The sequence below is a fragment of the Heptranchias perlo genome, chromosome 4, assembly GCF_035084215.1.
Source record: "Heptranchias perlo isolate sHepPer1 chromosome 4, sHepPer1.hap1, whole genome shotgun sequence".
NCBI lineage: Eukaryota > Metazoa > Chordata > Chondrichthyes > Hexanchiformes > Hexanchidae > Heptranchias > Heptranchias perlo.
The window spans coordinates 47751219-47777555 of NC_090328.1; the positions used below are offsets into that span (position 1 = coordinate 47751219).

At 43.3% G+C, this 26337-nt stretch overlaps 1 protein-coding gene across 5 annotated transcripts in view; it reads left to right on the top strand.

Annotated features, from left to right (window-relative positions):
• The window catches only part of LOC137320906 (centromere protein F-like), a 346288-nt gene that overhangs the window by 169057 nt on the left and 150894 nt on the right, over window positions 1-26337 (top strand). For 4 of the 5 annotated variants that reach the window (XM_067982890.1, XM_067982888.1, XM_067982891.1 and 1 more), the window contains exons 2-3: window positions 6337-6492; window positions 6859-6908. In XM_067982890.1, the coding sequence (XP_067838991.1) occupies window positions 6382-6492; window positions 6859-6908 (161 nt within the window). In that variant the 5' untranslated portion in view covers window positions 6337-6381. The remainder of the gene's footprint in view (window positions 1-6336; window positions 6493-6858; window positions 6909-26337) is intronic. The other variant, XM_067982892.1, reaches the window with a different exon arrangement.

Sequence of the window (26337 nt, forward strand, 5' to 3'; positions counted from 1 at the left end):
GATTTGCCAGCAGCCTCCAGCAGTCACTTTTTAAGACCGCTGGGTGGGCCGCATAGACCCTGAAAAACTAAGCGGAGCGTACGCGATGCATGCTCTGCCCAGTTTCTGCTGAGTTTGGTAGCGGGGTCTTAAAACAGGTGTCAGGCCCCTGATTAGAATATTCAAGGGGGTCTAGCACCTTTTTCAGATGGTCGCCCTACACACTCAGGTGTGGTGGCTTCCAGTTTGACAGCTGCTGCACTTCCGGGAATGATGGGGCACGGGATAGCGCCGTCTGCAATTCATTGTCCGAACACCCTTTTAGTGCCCAGAAATCGAATGTGACATAGACCAATTTCTCCCCTTATACTTGTTCCCTACAATAAATTGTAAGACTCACATGCCTATGGCTGTATAGATTCCCCATTCTATGAGTTTACCTTGAAGTAAAATACTTTTCAATTTAACTCCGCAGCTGAGGAAAGTTATACGAGTTCCTCATTTTTCAGTTTACACTCATGTTCATAAATCCTGTTTTGGAAGGGTAAGAATCCTGAGATCAGTACAAAAAGTGGACCAATAGTCCACACGCATTTTGATGACGATTTTTCACTCATTTTTTACTCATGCCTACTTTTTCACTAAAATTAACAAAAAGAAGAAACCCAATACCAGGCAAGACTGTGTTTCATACTCAACTCTTACTAAAAACAATTATGATAGATACTAAAGAAGGAACTTGCATTTATATAGCACCTTTCATGACTTCATAGCATCCTAAAGTGCTTTACAGCCAATTATACTTTTTTTTTGGTGTGGTCACTGTTGTAATGTAGGGAAAATGAATTCTGGTGATGCAACTGTCATAATCATTACATTCCCTCTTCTATTAGGAATACATATGTTATGTTGTTTTGTCCATAAGAATGTTTGCACTCCATTACTGTTTACAATTGCATGGAGTGCAAAGTCCAAAAGGGATCTGGGACTTTAAAATGCATAGTTGTAATAGTTTATTTAACTGCACACATTCATTGAATAAATGGGATTTTTCAGAAATTATATTATGGTGCAAACTGGGTACCTTGGTTTGAATTATAGTGTTATTTTACTTTTTCTTCTAAATGACTGTAAATATATGTTAAATAGATGTATTTTTATGATGCAGTGACCATCATCATTATGGTTACCTTGGGGTTTTGCTCCAAATCAGCTAAAATAAATACACCATTCCCTCCCCGGGGGCTTCAAAGGCTTTTTTTCCCCTGCGGGCATTCAGTATTCCATATGGTCTGGCTCAAAACTTATGTAATCTCTTGAATTTATTATTTCACATAGAGAACATAATTAGTTTTATTACATTACTGCTGATGTTCTTCTCGCTTCCTCGACACAGTTGGTTTTCTCACTAATACCACCAGCTGCCAAACTCCCAAAAACATCTGTGCAAGCCTTGTATTAAATTTACAATTTCAGCATTCCCAAAAGACTAAAATAAGTGTTTTATGTTCAAATCCTAAACTGTACACTACAGTATTAACAATGACTAATTTACTTTATAAAAAGCTATACAATAGATTCAAAAATTTTCATTTGAACATTCCTCTCCTCCAGTGCTTACCTGAAGCTCCTCCATCATTTTGCATAAGAGCACAAGAATTATTAATTTTTAAAAAATGCTTTTTAGGTCGACAAGCTTTTTTTGGTTGATATTGCATAAATCCGTATAGGTCTGAGTAAACAGTAAATATATTGGGTAAAACCTCAACTAAGAAAGTTACCCAAGCTTCTTATTACTGTAGTGTTACTGATACTGGAATGACCCACAAATTGCAGTATCTTTTAGAGTGTGTATACTTCTATGAGGGCTGGCATTTCTCTTTTGCTTCCCCATTTCCTCTTGCGGGTTTCTCCCTTTGCCATACAAATCTTGCATCCGAGAGGGTACAGCAGGCCTCCGCCAACGTTGTCAGTTGGTGTGCATTAGAAACTCTTTCTCCAATTCCTTACATCTTAGTGTAATGGTTATGTTACTGGACTAGTAATTCAGAGAACATGAGTTAAATTCCCACTGTAGAACGATAGAAAAGATACAGCACAGAAGGGGGCCATTCGGCCCATCATGTCCCCGCCGGCTTGAAGAACAATCAGGTGCCCATTCTAATCCCACCTTCAAGCACCCGGTCAGTAGCCCTGCAGCTTACAGGACTTTAGGTGCAGGTCCAGGTACTTTTTAAAAGAGTTAAGGGTCCCTGCCTCTACCACCAATTCGGGCAGCGAATTCCACATACCCACCACCCTCTGGGTAAAAAAGTTTTTCCTTATGTCCCCTCTCATCCTTCCGCCAATCAGCTTAAATCTATGTCCTCTAGTTCTTGAACTCTCCGCTAGGGGAAACAGGTACTTCCTATCTACGCTATCAAGGCACCTCAATCAAGTCTCCCCTCAGCCACCTCTGCTCCAAGGAAAACAACCCCAGCCTATCCAATCTCTCCTCATAGCTGCAATTTTCAATCCCTGGCAACATTCTTGTAAATCTTCTCTGCACTCTGTCCAGAGCAATTACGTCCTTCCTGTAATGTGGTGACCAGAACTGCGCACAATACTCCAGCTGTGGCCTTACCAGCATTTTATACAGTTCCATCATTACATCCCTACTTTTGTATTCTATACCTCGGCTAATAACGGATAGCATTCCGTGTGCCTTCTTCACAACCTTATCTACCTTTACTGCCACCTTCAGGGACCTGTGCACATGCACTCCAAGTTCTCTCACTTCCTCTACCCCTCTCAATATATTCCCATTTACTGCATATTCCCTTTTACTGTTTGCCCTCCCTAAGTGCATTACCTCACACTTCTCCGGGTTGAACTCCATTTGCCACTTTTCCGCCCACTCCACCAACCCATTGATATCTTCTTGGAGTCTACAGCTATCCTCTTCACTATCAACTACACGGCCAATTTTTGTGTCGTCTGCAAATTTACCAATCATGCCACCTACATTCAAGTCCAAATCATTAATATATACCACAAACAGCAAGGGGCCCAACACTGAGCCATGTGGCACACCACTGGAAACGGATTTCCATTCGCAAAGACACTCATCGACTTTTATCCTTTGTTTCCTGTTACTGAGCCAATTTTGGATCCAATTCGCCACATTTCCCTGTATCCCATGGGCTTTTACCTTTCTGACCAGTCTGCCATGTGGGACCTTGTCAAATACCTTACTAAAATCCATGTAGACAACATCCACTGCACTACCCTCATCAATCCTCCTTGTCACTTCCTCAAAGAATTTAATCAGATTTGTAAGGCATGACCTTCCCTGAACAAATCCATGCTGACTATCCCTGATTAAACCATGCCTTTCCAAGTGACAGTTTATCCTATCTCTCAGTATTGATTCTAATAGTTTGCCCACCACCGAGGTAAGACTGACCGGCCTATAATTTTTCGGCCTTTCCGTCGTACCCTTTTTAAACAATGGTACTATGTTTGCAGTCTTCTAGTCCTCCGGTACCTCCTATGTATCTAGTAAGGATTGGAAAATGATCCTCAGGGCATCCGCTATTTCCTCCCTGGCTTCCTTCAATAGCCTTGGAAATAATCCATCTGGCCCTGGTGACTTATCAACTTTCAAGGATTCCACTCCCTCTAGTACTTTCTCTCTCGTAATGTTTACCTTATCCAATGTTTCACACCTCTCCTCTTTAACTACTACGTCCGGATCATCCCTTTCCTTTGTGAATACGGAGACAAAATATTCATTTAAAACCCTACCCACATCCTCTGTTCTACACACAAGTTACCCTTATCATCCCTGATAGGCCCCACCTTTTCCTTAGCTATCCTCTTGTTCTTAATGTACTGATAAATCATCTTTGGGTTTACTTTAATCTTACTAGCTAATATTTTTTCATGCCCTCTCTTTGCTTTCCTTATTTCCTTTTTTACGTCATCCCTGTACTTTCTATACTCCTCTAGGCTTTCTGCAGTATTTAGTTTTCTGTGACAGTCATAAGCTTTCTTTTTCTGCTTTATCTTGCCCCGTATACTTCTAGATAACCGGGGGGCTCTAAATTTGGAAGTGCCACCCTTTTTCTTTGAGGGGACGTGTCTGCATTGTACCCGTAGAATTTCACTTTTTACTGCCTCCCACTGGCTTGCCACTGATTTCTCCTCAAGTAGTTGTGTCCAGTCCACTTCTGCCAAATCACCTCTTAGTTCTGTAAAATTTGCCTTCCCCCAATTTAAAATGTTTACTCCTGATTTAACTCTGTCCTTTTCCATAACAATGCTAAAACTAACTGAATTGTGGTCACTATCGCCAATATGGTCACCCAGTGTCACTTCACCCACTTGCCCATCTTCATTTCCCAGCACTAAATCTAGAATTGCATCCCCTCTTGTTTGGCTTGTCACGTCCTGGCTAAAAAAGTTCTCCTGGATACCAATCAAGAATTTTGTGGTCTCTGTGTCCCTCACACTGTTTGAATCCCAGTTGATGTTAGGGTAATTGAAGACCCCCTACTATTATTGCCCTCTTATTTTTGCACTCAGAAATTTGCCTACATATTTGTTCTTCTATCTTCCTTTCGCTATTCGGGGGTCTATAGTACACTTCTAGTAGTGTGACTGCTCCTTTTTAATTTCTTAGCTCAACCCATATGGCCTCGATTGATGATCCATTTAGCATATCATCCCTTCTCACAACTGTAATTGATTTTTTAACCAATAATGCTACCCCCCCTCCTTTTTTATCACCCACTCTGTCCTTCCCGAAAACTCTATATCCAGGGATATTAAGCTACCAATTATTCCTCTCTTTAAGCCAGCTTTCTGTTATAGCAATGATATCATGCTGCCATGTTTCTATCTATGCCCTTAGCTCATCTGCTTTGTTTGTAATACTCCTTGCATTGAAGTATATACCCTTTAACCCTGTCAAATTCCTGTGCTGAACACTAACCTTTGCTTCTTTTGCCTTTCTGAGTCGCTAACTACGTCACTAACTGCTTTTCTACTTGAGAATTTGAATTCTCTTAAAAAAAATCTGGAAATCAAAAGCTGGTATCTGTAAAAGTGACGATGAAGCTGTCAGATAGTCGTAAACACCCAACTGGTTCACTAATGTCCTTTAGGGAAGGAAACCTGCCGTCCTCGCCTGTTCTGGCCTATATGTGAGTCCAGTCCCCACCAATGTGGTTGACTCTTAAGTGACCTCTGATGTGGTATAGTAAGCCACTCCGTTGTATCAAACTGCTACAAAGAATACTATCTTCCCTGGGCAACTAGGGATGGGCAATAAATGCTCACATTCTGAAAATGAATTTTTAAAAATTATCCCATTGCACTGTTTGAAGAAGTGTTATTCCGGTGTCCTGGCCACCATTCTCTCTCAACCAACAACAAAACCAAATCATCTGATCATTCGTTGATGTATTGTTTGTGGGATTTTGCTGTGTGCAAATTGGCTGCCTTGTTTACTTAACAATGACTGCACTTCAAAAAGTAATCCCTTGGTTGTAAAGTGTTTTGGGACATCCTGAGGACATGAAAGTTCATTCTTCCTTAATATTGCAAAGTCATACCCAAGGCTGCTTTTGGACTCATTCTTATGTTTCAGTTTGCCTTGCTGAAAGAGTTGTTCTGTGGACCTTCATATGAACAGCCAAATCAAATATGATACGGCACCATATTGCCCCCATACTGCCAAGTTTAATGATTAATAGTCACTTAATGATCAATCAGCATTTGTATCTATTATTTTAAGATTTGATTACCATAATTAATTACCACAGATTGGAGTTGATTAATTGGTTAGATTTCAGAACTATTAAGAATGCACTATACAACTACTTTTTTCACAAGAGTGTAAAAAGCATTGTTTTGCTTACTCTTATGTCTTCAAAAAAATGACCAATACGGATAGTCCTAAATAGAGGTATTATTTTAAATTGTTTAGGTGATTTTGTTAAAGTTTTGAGTTTTGCAAACAACTGTTCGGATCTAAAACCAAACCTGTGTTCAATGTTATTCTTAATACACTGAGCACTGTGAAATGCCAAGCATTATCAAATTATATATTTCTAAGATAGGTTAAAAAAGTATTCTTTCACCAGACTAATAAATTTCACAGTATGTAGTAGATTTAATTTTTTCAATGATTCTGAAAAATGCAACCAACATGTCCATGCTCTTCTTTCAACATCATTCTGGAAGTATAATTTAAAGGAATGTGCTACAAATCAGTTTAGTAACGTTGCCTATCCTGGATTCCATGACAATACATATCTATCAAAATTTGTATTTTCAATTTTTAAGTTATATTTTTTTATAAATATATTTTAGGTGGGAAAGTGTTTACCCAAATATCCTCCAGGCAGTGGTCTTTCTATGAGCTCCAACTGCCACTGCACATCATTCTTGAAATCTGAGGAGCAAGGTTGTAAAACCCAAATGCAACCTCAGGCTAGAAAACCTACAATGGCAGACATTGACATACAGGTATATATATATATATATTCTTTTAGTGTTTCTTAATGAAAATTAATGTAAGAAATCATACTTTTTTGAAATTAAATTCGCTTTCAGGGGTGTAATTAGAAGCTGTTCTGAACCGATTTGATAAATCAGGATATGGGAACATCCTGTTTGTGATTCAAAGAGGTGGAATTTCACAACCAATTTTGTTTCCTGCATCATGTCTTTTATGTGCTTTAAGTTTGTCCTCTTCACGTCACTTTTATGAAGAAATGCTGAGCCCTGTTAAAAATAAAAATTGAATAGGGGCATGTGCAGCACATGTGATTAATACGTACAAGCATTATGTTTCATACTAAGATACATCTTTGCATTAATTCTGTTAACTAGAAACTGAAAGAAGAGAACAAACAGTTGAAGTATGAGTTGGAAGATTTAAGGTAAGTCCTTCTGTTCAGTATTTAAAATGAATGTATTCACTAGTTGTTTCAATTTAACTTTTTTCAATTAAGTCAGATTTTGCACGTTTCAAAGTTCTTGCATTTATAGGTTTCTCCAAGACTACAGAAGTGGGGTAGCTTATGCTTTTTGAGTATCTGTCTTGTCCATCCTTAGTAACAACAACTTGCATTTATATAGCGCCTTTAACATGGTAAAACGTCCCAAGTCACTTCACAGAAGCAAATATCAAACAAAATTTGTCACCGAGCCACATAAGGAGATATTAAGACAGCTGATCAAAAGCTTGGTCATAGAAGTAGGTTTTAAGGAGAATCTTAAAGGAGGAGAGAGAGGCAGAGAGGTTTAGGGAGGGAATTCCAGAGCTTAAGGCCTAGGCAGCTGAAGGCACGGCCTCCAATGGTGGAGCAAAGAAAATAGGGGATGTGCAAGAGGCCAGAATTGGAGGAGCACAGAGATCTCATAGGCTGGAGGATGTAACAAAGATAGGGAGGAGCAAGGCCATGGAGTGATTTGAAAACAAGAATGAGAATATTTTGTAAGTTTCTCATAACATGAAAGTATTTTGTGCCAAATTGAGAAAATGGGCATCTCTGTTGGTCACTTGGAACTCTTTCAAAAACTGGTTTTCGACCCAGAAAACTAAGGTGGCCTTTTCTGTTATTTTAGTTTCTAGAATCATCATTATAAACTGAAAAATATTTTATGGAGCTTCACGCTTATCAATGTGTAGTTTATCTCCTTACTTTGGTTTCTTCCAGCTATGGCAGAACTCTAGTATAAATTATGGCTTCCTTTGTGCCATCAAAGCAACTGTATTTTAAATCATAAAAGGCAACAGCACATTTTCTTAACTGTGAAAGGTGTTTCCAGCATTATTTCAAAATGTTTATTCAGAAATTTCATATGATCAGTGGATCCACATTTAACTGGCCAAAGAACAGTTTGAGGCATCTACTCTTACTAGGAAGTTGTCTGCTACAGAACAGTGTTACCATTTATATGGGATTTTCAAATTTAATGGGGCTCCTAATGTAAGTATAGATTAAATTAAGAATATTTACTAAGTTTAACAGTTTTACAAGATTTACTGGCCATGCAGGGAAAAAAATAGCTGTGGCCAGTAATTTCAAAATGGTATGGAAATCCTTCAAGGGATCACAGATCAGAGCATAATTCTTTGCTGAAGGCATGTTAAGAGAAGCAAAGATAGCAATGGACAAATTATACATTATGTAACTTTCATATTTTCCTTGTATATTTGCAAGAGACACAGCACACCTAGGTATTCATTACCTTGAAAATGTACTTCTGAAAATGACCGTGGAAAAACATGTACAGCAAAAATATAATCATAATATGGTAGGATTTCAGAGGTGACTAGAAAGGAACCATAGAACCATAGAAAAGATATAGCACAGAAGGGGGCCATTCTGCCCATCATGTCCACGCCGGCTCGAAGAACAACCAGGTGCCCATTCTAATCCCACCTTCCAGCACCCGGTCAGTAGCCCTGCTGCTTACAGGACTTCAGGTGCAGGTCCAGGTACTTTTTAAAAGAGTTGAGGGTCCCTGCCTCTACCACCAATTCGGGCAGCGAATTCCACATACCCACCACCCTCTGGGTAAAAAAGTTTTTCCTTATGTCCCCTCTCATCCTTCCTCCAATCAGCTTAAATCTATGTCCTCTAGTTCTTGAACTCTCCGCAAGGGGAAACAGGTACTTCCTATCTACTCTATGTGGGCCCCTCATAATTTTGTACACCTCAATCAAGTCATCCCTCAGCCTCCTCTGCTCCAAGGAAAACAACCCCAGCCTATCCAATCTCTCCTCGTAGCTGCAATTTTCAAGCCCTGGCAACATTCTTGTAAATCTTCTCTGCACTTTCTCCAGAGCAATTACGTCCTTCCTGTAATGTGGTCACCAGAACTGCGCACAATACTCCAGCTGTGGCCTTACCAGCATTTTATACAGTTCCATCATTACATCCCTGCTTTTGTATTCTATATCTCGGCTAATAACGGAGATAAATCCATATGCCTTCTTCACAACCTTATCTACCTTTACTGCCACCTTCAGGGACCTGTGCACATGCACTCCAAGGTCTCTCACTTCCTCTACCCCTCAGTATATTCCCGTTTACTGCATATTCCCTTTTACTGTTTGCCCTCCCTAAGTGCATTACCTCACACGTCTCCGGGTTGAACTCCATTTGCCACTTTTCCGCCTACTCCACCAACCCATTGATATCTTCTTGGAGTCTACAGCTATCCTCTTCACTATCAACTACACGGCCAATTTTTGTGTCGTCTGCAAATTTGCCAATCATGCCCCCTACATTCAAGTCCAAATCATTAATATATACCACAAACAGCCAGGGGCCCAATACTCAGCCCTGTGCCGTGCCACTGGAAACTGATTTCCATTCGCAAAGACATCCATCGACTTTTACCCTTTGTTTCCTGTTACTGAGCCAATTTTGGATCCAATTCGCCACATTTCCCTTTCTAACCAGTCTGCCATGTGGGACCTTGTCAAATACCTTACTAAAATCCATGTAGACAACATCCACTGCACTACCCTCATCAATCCTCCATGTCACTTCCTCAAAGAATTCAATCAGATTTGTAAGGCATGACCTTCCCTGAACAAATCCATGCTGACTATCCCTGATTAAACCATGCCTTTCCAAGTGACAGTTTATCCTATCTCTCGGTATTGATTCTAATAGTTTGCCCACCACTGAGGTAAGACTGACCGGCCTATAATTGTTCGGCCTTACCCTCGTACCCTTTTTAAACAGTGGTATTATGTTTGCAGTCTTCTAGTCCTCCGGTACCTCCCATGTATCTAGTGAGGATTGGAAAATGGTCCTCAGAGCATCCGCTATTTCCTCCCCGGCTTCCTTCAATAGCCTAGGAAATAATCCATCCGGCCCTGGTGACTTATCAACTTTCAAGGATTCCACTCCCTCTAGTACTTCCTCTCTCGTAATGTTTACCTTATCCAATATTTCACACCTCTCCTCTTTAACTACTACGTCCGGATCATCCCTTTCCTTTGTGAATACGGAGACAAAATATTCATTTAAAACCCTACCCACATCCTCTGCTTCTACACACAAGTTACCCTTATCATCCCTGATAGGCCCCACCTTTTCCTTAGCTATCCTCTTGTTCTTAATGTACTGATAAATCATCTTTGGGTTTACTTTAATCTTACTAGCGAATATTTTTTCATGCCCTCTCTTTGCTTCCCTTATTTCCTTTTTTATGTCATCCCTGTACTTTCTATACTCCTCTAGGCTTTCTTCAGTATTTAGTTTTCTGTGACAGTCATAAGCTTTCTTTTTCTGCTTCATCTTGCCCCATATATTTCTAGACAACCAGGGGGTTCTAAATTTGGAAGTGCCACCCTTTTTCTTTGAGGGGACGTGTCTGCGTTGTACCCGTAGAATTTCACTTTTTTAGTGCCTCCCACTGGCTTGCCACTGATTTCTCCTCAAGTAGTTGTGTCCAGTCCACTTCTGCCAAATCACCTCTTAGTTCTGTAAAATTTGCCTTCCCCCAATTTAAAACGTTTACTCCTGATTTAACTCTGTCCTTTTCCATAACAATGCTAAAACTAACTGAATTGTGGTCACTATTGCCAATATGGTCACCCACTGCCACTTCACCCACTTGCCCATCTTCATTTCCCAGCACTAAATCTAGAATTGCATCCCCTCTTGTTTGGCTTGTCACGTCCTGGCTAAAAAAGTTCTCCTGGACACCGATCAAGAATTTTGCAGCCTCTGTGCCCCTCACATTGTTTAAATCCCAGTTGATGTTAGGGTAGTTGAGGTCCCCTACTATTATTGCCCTCTTATTTTTGCACTCAGAAATTTGCCTACATATTCGTTCTTCTATCTCCCTTTCGCTATTCAGGGGTCTAACTCCTAGTAGTGTGACTGCCCCTTTTTTATTTCTTAGCTCAACTCATATGGCCTTGATTGATGATCCATTTAGCATATCATCCCTTCTCACAACTGTAATTGATTCTTTATCCAATAATGCCTCCCCCCTTCCTTTTTTTAATCACCCACTCTACCCTTCCTGAAAACTCTATATCCAGGGATATTGAGCTGCCAATTATCCCCCTCTTTAAGCCAGGTTTCCGTTATAGCAATGATATCATGCTGCCATGTTTCTATCTGTGCCCTTAGCTCATCTGCTTTGTTTGTAATACTCCTTGCATTGAAGTATATACCCTTTAACCCCGTCAAATTCCTGTGCTGAACACTATTTAACCTTTGCTTCTTTTGCTTTTCTGAGTCGCTAACTACGTCACTAATGGCTTTTCTGCTTCCCGTTTCCTGGTCTGAATTCGTCCTATCTGTACCTTCCCTTTGGTTCCCATCCCCCTTCCATACTAGTTTAAACCCTCCCCAACAGAACTAGGAAATGCCCCCGTGAGGATATTGGTCCCGGTTCTGCTTGGGTACAACCCGTCCAGCTTGTACAGGTCCCGCCTTTCCCAGAATTGGTCCCAATGCCTCAGGAATTTAAACCCCTCCCTCCTACACCATCTCTCAAGCCACGCATTCATCTGATCTATTCTCCTATTTCTGCTCTTGCTAGCACGTGGCACTGGGAGTAATCCTGAGATTACTACCTTAGAGGTCCTGCTTTTTAATTTATTTCCTAACTCCCTATATTCTGCTTACAGGACCTCATTCCTTTTTTTACCGATGTTGTTGGTACCACGACCTCTGGCTGTTCACCCTCCCCCTTCAGAATGTCCTGCAGCAGCTCTGTGACATCCTTGACTAGGGAGGCAACATAGCATCCTGGAGTCACATCTGCGGCCGCAGAAACGCCTATCTGTTCCCCTTATGATGGAATCCCCTATCACTATTGCTCTCCCATTCTTTTTCCTTCCCTCCTGTGCAGTTGGTCTTGGCTCTTGCTGCATTCCCCTGATAAGCCATCTCCCCCAACAATATCCAAAGCGGAATATCTGTTTGTGAGGGAGATGGCCCCAGGGGACTCCTGCTCTCCTTACCTAGTCCTTTTGGTCTGCCTGGTGGTCACCCGTTTCCTTTCTGCCTACATAATCTTTACTTGCGGTGTGACCACCTCACTGAATGTGCTAGCCACAATAATCTCAGCATCACGGATGCTCCACAGTAAATCCACCCGCAGCACTAGCTCCGAAATGCGGTTAGCCAGTAGCTGCAGCTGGACACACTTCCTGCACACATGGTCGCCACGGACACAGGTAGTGTCCATGACTTCCCACATTGCGCAGGAGGAGCATATCACGGGTGCGAGCACTGCTGCCATGACTTGCCTTAGATTAAGTTCGTTAGTTACTCCCTTTAAGGAGTTTACTCCTTTAAATTACTCTTAATTTAGAGAATGCTAATTACACTAGGGACCTTGATTCACTAAAAAACGCTACTTGCTGTAAGACCTGCAGACCTTACCTTTCTTTTTACTTTAGTTACTGCACTGTAGAATAGTAGAAATACTCACCTGAACCTACTTGCCAATCAGCTGCCTCCCCTGCGCCGTGTCACTTTTTCACTGGTGGCGTCACCTCTGGAACTCCACCGCTGGTCTCAGTGAGGGTCTCAGTGTAGGCCTCTCCGCTGCCTCGTCGCTTTTAAACTTGGCGCTGCTCTAGTGCTCCTCCCAGGTCCACTCCCCGCCGGTACTGTCGGCCTCTCCACTGCCTCGTCGCTCTAAAACTTGGCGCCGCTCCAGTGCTCCTCCGAGGTCCGCTCCCCGCTGGTATTGTAGGCCTCTCCACTGCCTCGCCGCTTTTCAACTTGGCGCCGCTCTGGTGCTCCTCGCAGGTCTGCTCCCTGCTGGTGCTCACCGGAATTCACCTGTAAGAGAAAAATAATCATCATTGTCAACAATCATCATCATAGCCATTCCTGCCATTTATAGGTTTGAGTTTCAAGTGATGGATAATAAAAATATGCTCAACCTTCAAACTGTAAGATTATACCGTCAACTGTTGAATCTGTATTGAACATGTATTTTGTGTAATTCACCTTTGTATTAATCAAACATATATCTGATGATTGTTAACAAATGTATTGCTGTAACCACACATGTAACTTGACTCATTGTACCACATGTATTTTTGACATGTAACATTTGCTATCCTTATATGAGCACTTTTTTCCCATCTGTACTAATCAAGCAAGTATATAGTAATTAACCATACAACCTAGAATCTGTCAAGCTTTACAAAAACCCTTAAAATCCCTTAATACAATTAAAGACAATATGAAATTTCTGGCACAGGAGACAAGCAGTAACCATTGCTACATTAACAAGTTATTCAATCATGCCCACGAGATAAGGAGCTAGCTGTCCATATGAGACAATGAAGTCTTGGAGCTAACAGCCTGGGACAAGACAGGGAGTATGAGATAATGGACTCAAAGTTGCTAACATTGGCCTTGAGCGAAATATAACAGGATAAGGTGAGAGGCCAGGCACTTGTGAGTGTGTGAACTGGTGATTGGCCAATCAGAGAGGTATGACATATTGGGGGGCCACTCCATCATCCCTTGCCTATCAAAGAAAGAGATAAGAAGTGGGCTGACTCTTCTTCCTTTGTCTAAAGAAATACACAATGCCTCATTGGCCATCTCGCCCTTTAGAAGGACCCCGATTGGGTAAACACCCGAGTCAGTAACAGCCCCTGTGCCCACCCCCAAAAGTAGCATAAAAGAGAGATCCCTTGCTAGAGTCAGGTTTTAAAGGACAGAAAAGAAGGTACCTAGCGGGTAAACGAGAATGAGAGTCTGTGTATGAGGGAACGGAGTGGAACGGAGTAGCAACCTCTACCCAAAGGACAACGGGTAATATAATTCTCAATTGTGCTTTGTAAACTACTGCTTCAATACTGTACGGTATTGACGCTTACTTGTGCTAAATGAAGCCATATGGCTATTAACCATTATGGAGTCAGTCTCGAACAATTGAATAGAGTCAAATTGACTCCAAATTGGCGAGCCAGCCAGGAGACTGACACAATAGCCGTTGGCATATTTAGTGTAAGTGAGATCCTAGTACTGACATGGACCGATATCGCCTAGTCAGTTAAGGAAGGGAACCTTCGGGGAGTGTAAGGACATTGCGACCTATCAATAGTATAGTGACAATTCATTAACACAGAAGAATTATGACCGGAGTAGGAGGAGACCTGTTAGAACGAGAAGCAGCATGTTATAGTAATCCCTCCTGCGCTGACTGGGAAAACCAGCCCATCAAAGTGATTACCACCAGCGTAGGGTGTAACCAACTCTGCACTGACTTGGAAAACCAGCCTGTCAAAATGATTACCACCAGTGTAAGGCGAAGCCAACACAACGTGATTACATTACAGGTGACTGACAGTACACCAATAAAACCAGTGGAGGCACCTGCATTGGCTAGAGAATTAGGGCCCATAAAGGATGGGAATGATCCTATTGCAATCACTTGAGCCTGGGGAGATTTTAAACGGGGTCATGGAGAGCTAGAAGACGGTGATTCTATGTCACTATACCCCTTCCTTCCAGCAACAGAGGAGAAGGAGTAAACTTATAACAGGGGAGTAAAAACAAGCCCGATATCCCCACCATCACAGAAGCCAGTCTTCAGCCAATTCGATTCACTCCATGTGATATCAAGAAATGGTTGAGTGCACTGGATACAACAAAGGCTATGGGCCCCAACAACATCCCGGCTGTAGTGCTGAAGACTTGTGCTCCAGAACTAGCCGCGCCTCCAGCCACACTGTTCCAGTGCAGCTACAACACTGGCATCTACCCGACAATGTGGAAAATTGCCCAGGTATGTCCTGTCCACAAAAAGCAGGACAAATCCAATCCAGCCAATTACTCTCAATTATCAACAAAGTGATGGAAGGTGTCGTCGACAGTGCTATCAAGCGGCACTTACTCACCAATAACCTGCTCACCGATACTCAGTTTGGGTTCTGCCAGGACCACTGGGCTCCAGACCTCATTACAGCTTTGGTCCAAACATGGACAATAGAGCTGAATTCCAGAGGTGAGGTAAGAGTGACTGCCCTTGACATTCAATTGTAAACAATTTTACAACACCTAGTTATAGTCCAACAAATTTATTTTAAATTTCACAAGCTTTTGGAGGCTTCCTCCTTCAGGTGAATGTTGTGGAAATGAAATCTTCGAATCCTTCGCATTTATAAATCACACCCATGAGGACGGCCTCAACTGGGATCTTGGGTTCATGTCACGCTACACGTAACCCCACCAGCGAACAAATGTTATCTGTTTTTAATATAACGGGTCATTTGCTGTCTTCCTTCAGGATGTCTCTATGTCTCTGCCTCTCTTTTTTTGGGGGGTTTGTATATTCGGTGGCCTTGTAGGTGACATCTCTCTGTCTGCTCACTGTGATTGCCTTGGCAACGGGCAGTAATCACCAGGCATTGTTCTGTGATTTATAAATGCGAAGGATTCGAAGATTTCATTTCCACAACATTCACCTGAGGAAGGGGGAAGCCTCCGAAAGCTTGTGAAATTTGAAATAAATTTGTTGGACTATAACTTGGTGTTGTAAAATTGTTTACAATTGTCAACCTCAGTCCATCACCGGCATCTCCACATCTTGACATTCAAGGCAGCATTTGACTGAGTGTGGCACTAAGGAGCCCGAGTAAAATTGAAGTCAATGGGAATCGGGGAAAACTCTCTAGTGGCTGGAGTCATACCTAGCACAAAGGAAGATGGTAGTGGTTGTTGGAGGCCAATCATCTCAGCCCCAGGACATTGCTGCAGGAGTTCCTCAGGGCAGTGTCCTTTGCCGAACCATCTTCAGCTGCTTCATCAATGATCTTCCCTCCATCATAAGGTCAGAAATGGGGATGATCGTTGATAATTGCACAGTGTTCAGTTCCACTCGCAACCCCTCAGATAATGAAGCAGTCCGAGCCCGCATGCAGCAAGACCTGGACAACATCTAGGCTTGGGCTGATAAGTGGCAAGTAACATTCGCGCCAGACAAGAGCCAGGCAATGACCATCTCCAATAAGAGTATAACCACCTCCCCTTGACATTCAACAGCATTACTATCGCCAAATCCCCCACCATCAACATCCTGGGGGTCACCATTGACTAGAAACTTAACTGGACCAGCTACATAAATACTGTGGCTACAAGAGCAGGTCAGAGGCTGGATATTCTGTGGTGAGTGACTCGCCTCCTGACTCCCCAAAGCCTTTCCACCATCTACAAGGCACAAGTCAGGAGCGAGATGGAATACTCTCCACTTGCCTGGATGTGTGCAGCCCCAACAACACTCAAGCAGCTTGACACAATCCAGGACAAAGCAGCTCACTTGATTGGCACTCCATCCACCACCCGAAACATTCACTCCCTTCACTGACGCATCGTGGCTGCAGTGTGTACCATCTACAGGATGCACTGCAGCAACTCGCCAAGGCTTCTTCGACAGCACCTCCCAAACCCGTGACGTCTACCACCTCGAAGGACAAGGGCAGCAGGCACATGGGAACAACACCACCTGCACATTCCCTCCAAGTCACACACCATCTTGACTTGGAAATATATCGCCGTTCCTTCATCATCGCTCGGTCAAAATCCTGGAACTCCCTACCTAATGGCACTGTGGGAGAACCTTCACCACCCGGACTGCAGCGGTTCAAGAAGGCGGCTCACCACCACCTTCTCAAGAGCAATTAGGGATGAGCAATAAATGCTGGCCTTGCCAGCGACGCCCACATCCCATGAACGAATAATAAAAAAAAGATAAGGCTAGAGGTTGCAAAAATAGTCAAAAGACAGCACTGAAGGCTTTGTGTCTGAATGCACATAGCATTCGTAACAAAATGGAACAATTGACAGCTCAAATAGAAATAAATATGAACGATCTGATAGCCATTACAGAGACATGGCTGCAAAATGACAAAGGCTGGAACCTGAATATTCAAGGGTAGTTGACGTTTCAGAAAGACAGGAAGCTAGGAAAAGGTGGAGGGGTAGCTCAGTTAATTAAGGATGACATGAGTATAATAGAGAAATGACCTTAGTTCGAAAGACCAAGATGTAGAATCAGTTTGGGTAGAGATAAGAAATAGTAAAGGCAAGAAATCACTTGTAGGAGTGGTTTATAGGCCACGCTGTAGGATAGGATATACAGGAAGAAATAATGGGGGCTTGTGAGAAAGGAACAGCAATAATCATGGGTGATTTTAATCTACATATAGATTGGAAGAATCTAATTGGCAAAGGTAGCCTGGAAGATGAGTTCATAGAGTGCTTTCAGGACAGTTTCTTAGAGCAGCATGTTCCAGAGCCAACCAGAGAGCAGGCTATTCTAGATCTGATGATGTGTAATGAGACAGGATTAATTAATGACCTCATTGCAAAGGAGCCTCTAGGTAGCAGTGATCACAATATGATTGAATTTCGCATTCAGTTTGAGGGAGAGAAGAGGAAGTCTAAGACTAGTGTTTTAATCTTAAATAAGGGCAATTAAGAGGGCATGAAGACAGAGCTGGCTAAAGTGAATTGGGAAATTAGGTTAAGGGATCGGTCAATAGAGATGCAATGGCAGACATTTAATGAGATATTTCATAACACTTAGCAAAGATACATTCCAGTGAGAAAGAAAGACTCTAGGGGAAGGATGTACCATCCGTGGCTAACTGAGGAAGTTAAAGATAGTATCAAATTGAAAGAAAAAGCATACAATTCCGCGAAGATTAGTGGCAGGTCAGAAGGTTGGACAGAATATAAAAAACAGCAAAGAATAACTAAAAGAATAATGAGGGAGAAATTAGAGTACGAGAGAAAGCTAGCTAGAAATATAAAAACAGATAGTAAGAGTTTCTACAGGTATTTAAAAAGGAAAAGAATAAGTAAAATGAGCGCTGTTCCTCTGGAGAGTGAGTCTGGGGATTTAATAATGGAGAATAAGGAAATGGCAGATGAATTGAACAGATATTTTGTGTCTGTCTTCACTGTAGAGGACACAAATAACATGCCAGAAATAATTGTGAATCAAGAGGTGAAAGGGAGGGAGGAACTTAAAACATTTACAGTCACCAGGGAAAGGCTTCTGAAAAGATATTCGAACTAAAAGCTGACAAGTCCCCAGGTCCTGACGGACTTCATCCTAGGGCCTTAAAAGAAGTGGCTGCAGAGATAGTAGATGCATTTGTATTAATTTTCCAAAATTCCCTAGATTCTGGAAGGTCAGATTGGAAAATAGTGAATGTAACTCCTCTATTCAAGAAAGGAGGGAGACAGAAGGCAGGAAACTACAGGCCAGTTAGCTTAACATGTGTCATAGGGAAAATGCTAGAATCTATTATTAAGGAGATTATAGCAGGGCACTTAGAAAATCTCAATGCAATCAGGCAGGGTCAACATGGCTTTGTGAAAGGGAAATCGTGTTTGACTAATTTATTAGAGTTCTTTGAGGAAGTAACAATGTGGATAAAGGGCATTCTGTGGATGTGGTGTACTTGGATTTCTGGAAGGCCTTTGACAAGGTGCCACATCAAAGGCTACTACAAAAAAATAAGAGCTCATGGTGTAGGGGGTAACATATTAGCTAACCAATCCTTTATCCATGCTAACAGGAAACAGAGAATAGGCATAAATGGGTCATTTTCAGGTTGGCAAGATGTAACGAGTGGAGTGCCACAGGGATCAGTTCTTGGGCCTCAACTATTTACAATCTATATCAATGACTTGGATGAAGGGACCGAATGTATGGTTGCTAAATTTGCTGATGACACAAAGGTAGGTAGGAAAGTAAGTTGTGAAGAGGACATAAGGGGCATCATTTTAGCACCCGCTATCGGGTGCGTTCCTGGCGTGGGGGCTCCGAAAATCGGGGAATCCCGGAGCGGGACCGGAGCCCGGCTCCAACCCGCCCACTTCCGGGTTCCCCACTGACGCGCCGGCGTGCGCGCACAGCCCCCGCTGGTGGGAATCCCGCAGGCAATTAAAGCCAGCGGGATGCCACTTGAAAGTATTTATGTTGCTTGTTCAGGTCATTTACAGACCTGATAGAGCTGTTTTATTAGGAGGGGTGGGATTTTACACTGAACTGAGACTGTTTCCCATACTGGGGGAAACACTCCCAGTTCAAACGGAGGTGTTGCAGCCAGCAGCCTGTGGCAGCTGCAAAGGTGCATTCGACAGGTGGCCACTCCATCACATTGGACAAAGTTTGGCCTCCACCACCCTCCTCCTAACAATAAAATTCACCGAACTGGAACCGTAACCCCAGTGTGAGGACACACTTACCTACCTTGCGGACCCCCTCAGATGTACATCTTCCGGATGGGGGCCGCCGTAGCTGCAGTCATGACCTGCTCGGAGGGCGAACAGCATCACCAGCCTCGCCGTCCACCTCTGATACGTGGAGCTCCACACCAGAGTGCTGTGACACATCCACCTGTACAGCAGGAGGGAGGGCAACCGCAGAGAGAGATGCGTCGCAGAGGGCACTACCCTCGCCACAGGGTCCACAGACCGAGGCTTAGCTTCCTGGACCTCTCTGAGCAGCAGTGCACACAGAGGCTCAGAGTCACTCGACATGTAGTCGTGGAAATCTGCAGCCTCCTTCATGCCGAACTGCTCCCGGCTGGCCCGAGCACCATCTTCTTACCTGTCGCTGTCAAAGTCACCACTGCCCTCAACAACTTCTCCTCCGCATCCTTCCAGGGTGCCACCGGGGACATCGCCGACGTCTCTCAGTCGTCTGCACAAAAGAGCCCTGCAAATACGCCTACACCCACTCTGCAATGACACAATGGGTGGCATCAGTTGTGGGTCTTCATAGTGATCCTCAGGAATGGGCATCATTGCACAAACCAGACAAGATTCGCAAAGACGTGGCAGTAGTGGTGCCAATATAATATGTGATGTGAGTTGGTCAGAAATTCAATATAAGTAAAAACCATGACAAACCCTCAAACACCCTTGTGCATCCCTTCATGCTCACGACACGTTTGCCTTACGCTGCCTACTGCACCTATGTGATGCGTGCCCTGTGGCTGCAGCACAGGTAGTGGCAGGTTGAGTGAGGCTGACTGTGACAAGGTAAGTGGATCCAATCGGGCTACGATTGCGCGGGGGGCTGACTAATTTCAACGGGCGCGTTACTCACGCGCCCAATAACCCCCCCCCCCCCCCGCCGCAAACCCGCAGCCCTGCTAACATTGAGCCCAAGGAGTCTGCAAGGGGATATAGATAGGTTAACTGAATGGGCAAAAGTTTGGCAGATGGAGTATAAGGTGGGAAAATGTGAACTTGTCAACTTTGGCAAGAAGAATAGAAAAGCAATATATTATTTAAATGAAGAGAGATTGCAGAACTCTGAGGTACAGAGGAATCTGGGTGTTCTAGTACATGAATCACAAAAAGTTAGTATGTAGGTACAGCATGTGATTAGGAAGGCAAATGGAATGTTGTCATTTATTGCAAGGTGAATGGAATATAAAAGTAGAGATGTTTTGCTACAGTTGTACAGGGCATTGGTGAGACCACATCTAGAATACTGTGTGCAGTTTTGGTTTCTTTATTTAAGGCAGGACATAATTGCTTTGGAGGCGGTTCAGAGAAGGTTCACTCGACAGATTCCTGGGATGAGGGGGTTATCTTATGAGGAAAGGTTGGACAAGTTGGGCCTGTTAACACTGGAGTTTAGATGAATGAGAGGTGATCTTATTGAAGCATATAAAATCCTGAGGGGACTAAAAGGGGTAGATGCTGAGAGGATGTTTCCCCTTGTAGGAGACACTTGGAAGGCATTAACGGGATTGGACAAAGTCAGCATGGGTTTATGAAAGGGAAATCATGCTTAACAAATCTACTGGAGTTTTTTGAGGAGGAAACTCGTAGAATAGATAGGGGAGAACCAGTGGATGTGGTGTACTTGAATTTTCAGAAGGCTTTTGATAAGGTCCCACACAAGAGGTTAGTGTGCAAAATTCAAGCACATAGGACTGGGGGGAATATCCTGGCATGGATTGAGAATTGGCTGACAGACAGGAAACAGAGAGTTGGAATAAACGGGTCTTTTTCCGGGTGGCAGGCAGTGACTAGTGGGGTACCGCAGGGATCAGTGCTTGGGCCCCAGCTATTCACAATATATATCAATGATTTGGATGAGGGAACTGAATGTACCATTTCCAAGTTTGCAGATGACACAAAGCTGGGGTGGAATGTGAGCTGTGAGGAGGATGCAAAGAGGCTCCAATGTGATTTAGAGAAGTTGGGTGAGTGGGCAAGAACATGGCAGATGCAGTATAACGTGGATAAATGTGAGGTTATCCACTTTGTTGTAAAAACAGAAAGACAGATTATTATCTGAATGGTGATAGATTGGGAAAAGGGGAGGTGCAATGAGACCTGGGTGTCCTTGTACACCAGTCGCTGAAAGCGAGCATTCAGGTGCAGCAAGCAGTTAGGAAGGCGAATGGTATGTTGCCGTTCATTGCAAGAGGACTTGAGTACAGGAACAGGGATGTCTTACTGCAGTTGTACAAGGGCCTTGGCGAGACCACATCTGGAGTATTGTGTGCAGTTTTGGTCTCCTTATCTAAGGAAGGATGTCCTTGCCATGGAGGGAGTGCAACGAAGGTTTACCAGACTGATTCCTGGGATGGCAGGACTGACATATGAGGAGAGATTGGGTTGACTAGGCCTATATTCACTAGAGTTTAGAAGAATGAGAGGTGATCTCATCGAAACATATAAAATTCTAACAGGACTAGACAGACTAGATGCAGGGAGGATGTTCCCGATGGATGGGGAATCCATAACCAGGGGTCACAGTCTCAGGATACGGGGTATGCCATTTACAACTGAGATGAGGAAAAATTTCTTCACTCAGAGGGTGGTGAACCTGTGGAATTCTCTACCACAGAAGGCAATTGAGGCCAAGTCATTAAATACATTCAAGAAGGAGATAGATATATTTCTTAATGCTAAAGGGATCAAGGAATATAGGGAAAAAGCGGGAACAGGGTACAGAGTTAGACGATCAGCCATGATCATTTTGAATGGCGGAGCAGGCCCGAAGGGCCGAATGGCCTACTCTTGCTCCTATTTTCTATGATTCTATAACTAGGGTCCACAGTTTTAAAATAAGGGGTCTCCCATTTAAGATGGAGATTAGGAGAATTTTTTTCTCTGAGAGGGTCGTGAGTCTTTGGAACTCCCTTCCCCGGAGAGCGGTGGAGGCAGGGTCATTGAATATTTTTAAGGCTGAGTTAGATGGATTCCTGATTAACAAGGAAGTCAAAGGTTATAGTAGGTAGACGGGAAAGTAGGGTTGTGGACACAATCAGCTTACCCAAGATCTTATCAAATGGCGGAGTAGGCTCGAGGGGCCGAGTGGCCTACGCCTGCTCTTAATTCGTATGTTCGTATTTTGAATTTCTTAAATGCTTAATGATTTGAAGTAAATGTCAAGTGATTTGAAGTTGTGTTGAGTATTGGTGAGTGTGAATTAATCTGATTGAAGTTGTGTTGAGTGGGGATCATAACAATGGTACATTCTTTTTATAGAGTTGAGCTTATATACAGTATTAATAAATATTGAAGCTGCCATTTTAAAAGAGCTCAGGAGTTAGAAGTATCTGTACAGTGAGGCTTGGGTGCAGAATGTCTTGTGATGGCTAGTTGCATCTACTGTTGTAGTTTTGTATTAAACCTCTAGTGTAACAGCAGGCTGACTGAGTCTTTATATATAATATCAAAGTGGAATCTATAAAAATACCACAATGCAAAGAAAATAGACTTCCAAAGAAATGGGGAAATAATGTTTCAGCAGGAAGAGATTGAAAATTTGAACAAAGTAGTAAGCTACAAATGTGCTTCAGTAAAAAAAAATGATTGAAGAAATTGTGTGCCTTCGGTGTTTGAGAATCTTGACCGATATGGAGAAAAGTTTGTCTGTACATTGTAGTGTTTTTGCATGGATCTATCTGTCAGGATGCAGTATTGATGAACTACACATACTGCAATGATGGCATAGTTTCTATTAAACCAACCCATCAGACCAATTAAAATTCACACATGCATATGAGTCACCAAAAAAGACAAGGGGGGAAATATTCGATAAGGGTCCGTTTTGGGCGGGGTTACCACTCCGTGCCCGACGGACCCTGCGCAGGCAGGATGCAAGTTTGGACCCATGGGAGCACTTTCCTGCAATCAACGTTCCTTTCCAGGCCTTGCATGTGGAATCAATTTCCACCACCAGAGGGAGCTCAATCTCTTAAAGGGAGGATGTTTCTTAGAAATCTCTTAAAGGTGCCTGGTATCTCTTATTTGCTGAAAATAACAGTCTACTGTCTGTACGGAGTCTGAACAGAGATCAGATATCGCACACGTAAAACACAGATGCAGATCCCATCCCTATGTTTACACACTGATGAGTTATGTTGAAACATTGAATAAAGGTTGCACACCACTAAATCCCACGTACTCCAATCTGCACAGCAGACCTCACCCATCTGCTGATCTGAGTTGGCACCAGGCCTGCGAGAGTGCATGCATCAAGGTTCTCTGCTGATGCACTAGAGACCTTGGGTGCAAGAGGTGGACAGAAGGAGGGACATCCTATATCTGTGGAGGGTGGGGGCAAGAGGCCCTCCAGACATATACTCAAAAGGCAGCGGGGGACAAAGTCAATGCACTGCATCATGAACATGGATGCAGTGCAGGAAGAAGTTCAGTGCTTTGACATGAGTGGTCAAGATGAGTGAGGTCAACTGTCAAGTGGCGTCTCCTACCGACTGCACCACGGACTACACCCCCCCACCTCCCACGTACAAATAAACTCTTTCCATCAGTACTCAACTCTTCCAATCAGATGCTTCCTCTCACCCTTACACATTACCACTGTTTCAAGCCTCCCACCCACAACTCACAGGCCACACACACTGGCAGCTATTCAACCATGACAGGCACATCACCCAGGCACACGTCCCGCTTTCTTACAGGAGAAGGTGGCGCATATCAAGAGGCAGCAAGTGGCCGTGGCATTTAGCCCCTCGTGCATGTTCCATCATTCAATGAGATCATGGTGGACCTGTGACCTAACTCCATATACCCGTCTTAGCCCCATATCCTTTAATGCCCTTGGTTCACAGAAATCTATCAATCTCAGATTTAACATTCACAAGTGAGCTCGCATCAACTGCCAACGTCTCCCACCCTTTGCGTGTAGAAGCATTTCCTAACTTCATTCCTGCACGTGCTAGCTCTAAATGTTAGGATATGTCTCCGCGTCCTAGTATTCAAGTGTAGGAGACCTCCAAAAACAGTTACAAATGTCTCGGCAGCCAGAAGCAATAATCCAGCCACTAACCTGTAAATCCTGCATGGTCCCTTTAAATAGTGCTGGTGGGGGGTCCTCCAGGCATTCTAAGGCACGTTCAGATGGTTGGGGTTAAGACTGTGCGTTGAGTTAAGTGTTAAGTCCCAAAATGGGGTCTATCACTTTAAATCAGCGTTGCACACTGATTGAAGCCATTTTCTCCCTACTTTACATAATTCCAGCGTTCGTTTTCTGCGCCTGCGCAAACTCCTATACCAAGATGGCGTCTGGCGCACGTCATGCAGGAAACGTCCGCCAGACGCCATCTTGTATGTTGGAGAGGCCGTGTAGCACTGAAACAATGGGCACTACATAGCCCAATTTAGTGCCCAAAATGTTTTAAATATTGAAGTGGATGTTGAGATTTGTGAACATGCATTAGGAAAAATAAATGACATTGATTTACTCATTGGAAGATGTGAGGCACAGCATCATGAAAAAGAAACTTGAAAAACACATTTTTGCATGCAGAAACATCAGATTTAAGCAAGCAAAATTTAACCACAGAAACAATTGATTGACTTATTATCCAATTGTAAAGATTGTTAATGATGAATTTATGCAGCATTTCGCAGCTGCAGTCAAATCAAAAAGTGTTTTCTTTTGGGTTCAGACCTGGAGTTAGTGGGCCTGAAATTCCTGATGTTGAGAGGGTAGTTTTTGGATGCCCTGGCTGTGGGGGGCGGGAGGTGGGGGGTGTAGTGTTGGATGGAATTTTGGGCAGACCCTAGATTCGCCAGGGCTTTGCCCATTTTCGGTCCATCAGAAATACTTCCACTTTTGGAGGCAGGTTTATCAAATTCCCAGCCACAAAAGGATGGGCATATTATAATGCATTATAAATTATGGAGGTAAGTCACAGGTGGAGGTAAGTCACAGGTGGATAAAGGGGAACCAGTGGACGTAGTGTATTTGGACTTCCAGAAGGCATTCGACAAGGTGCCACATAAAAGATTATTGCTCAAGATAAAGAATCACTGGATTGGGGGTAATATTCTGGCATGGGTGGAGGATTGGTTATCTAACAGGAAGCAGAGAGTTGGGATAAATGTTACATTCTCGGACTGGCAAACTGTAGCCAGTGGTGTTCCGCAGGGGTCGGTGCTGGGTCCCCAACTCTTTACAATCTATATTAACGATTTGGAGGAGGGGACCAAGTGTAACATATCAAAGTTTGCAGATGATACAAAGATGGGAGGGAAAGTAGAGAGTGAGGAGGACATAAAAAACCTACAAGGGGATATAGACAGGCTGGGTGAGTGGGCGGAGATTTGGCAGATGCAATACAATATTGGAAAATGTGAGGTTATGCACTTTGGCAGGAAAAATCGGAGAGCAAGTTATTATCTTAATGGCGAGAAACTGGAAAGTACTGCAGTACAAAGGGATCTGGGGGTCCTAGTGCAAGAAAATCAAAAAGTTAGTTTGCAGGTGCAGCAGGTGATCAAGAAGGCCAACGGAATGTTGGCTTTTATTGCTAGGGGGATAGAATATAAAAACAGGGAGGTATTGCTGCAGTTATATAAGGTATTGGTGAGACCGCACCTGGAATACTGCATACAGTTTTGGTGTCCATACTTAAGAAAAGACATACTTGCTCTCGAGGCAGTACAAAGAAGGTTCACTCGGTTAATCCCGGGGATGAGGGGGCGGACATATGAGGAGAGGTTGAGTAGATTGGGACTCTACTCATTGGAGTTCAGAAGAATGAGAGGCGATCTTATTGAAACATATAAGATTGTGAAGGGGCTTGATCGGGTGGATGCGGTAAGGATGTTCCCAAGGATGGGTGAAACTAGAACTAGGGGGCATAATAGAGTCATAGAGTTATACAGCACGGATAGAGGCCCTTCGGCCCATCGTGTCCGCGCCGGCCATCAGCCCTGTCTACTCTAATCCCATATTCCAGCATTTGGTCCGTAGCCTTGTATGCTATGGCATTTCAAGTGCTCATCCAAATGCTTCTTGAATGTTGTGAGGGTTCCTGCCTCCACAACCCTTTCAGGCAGTGAG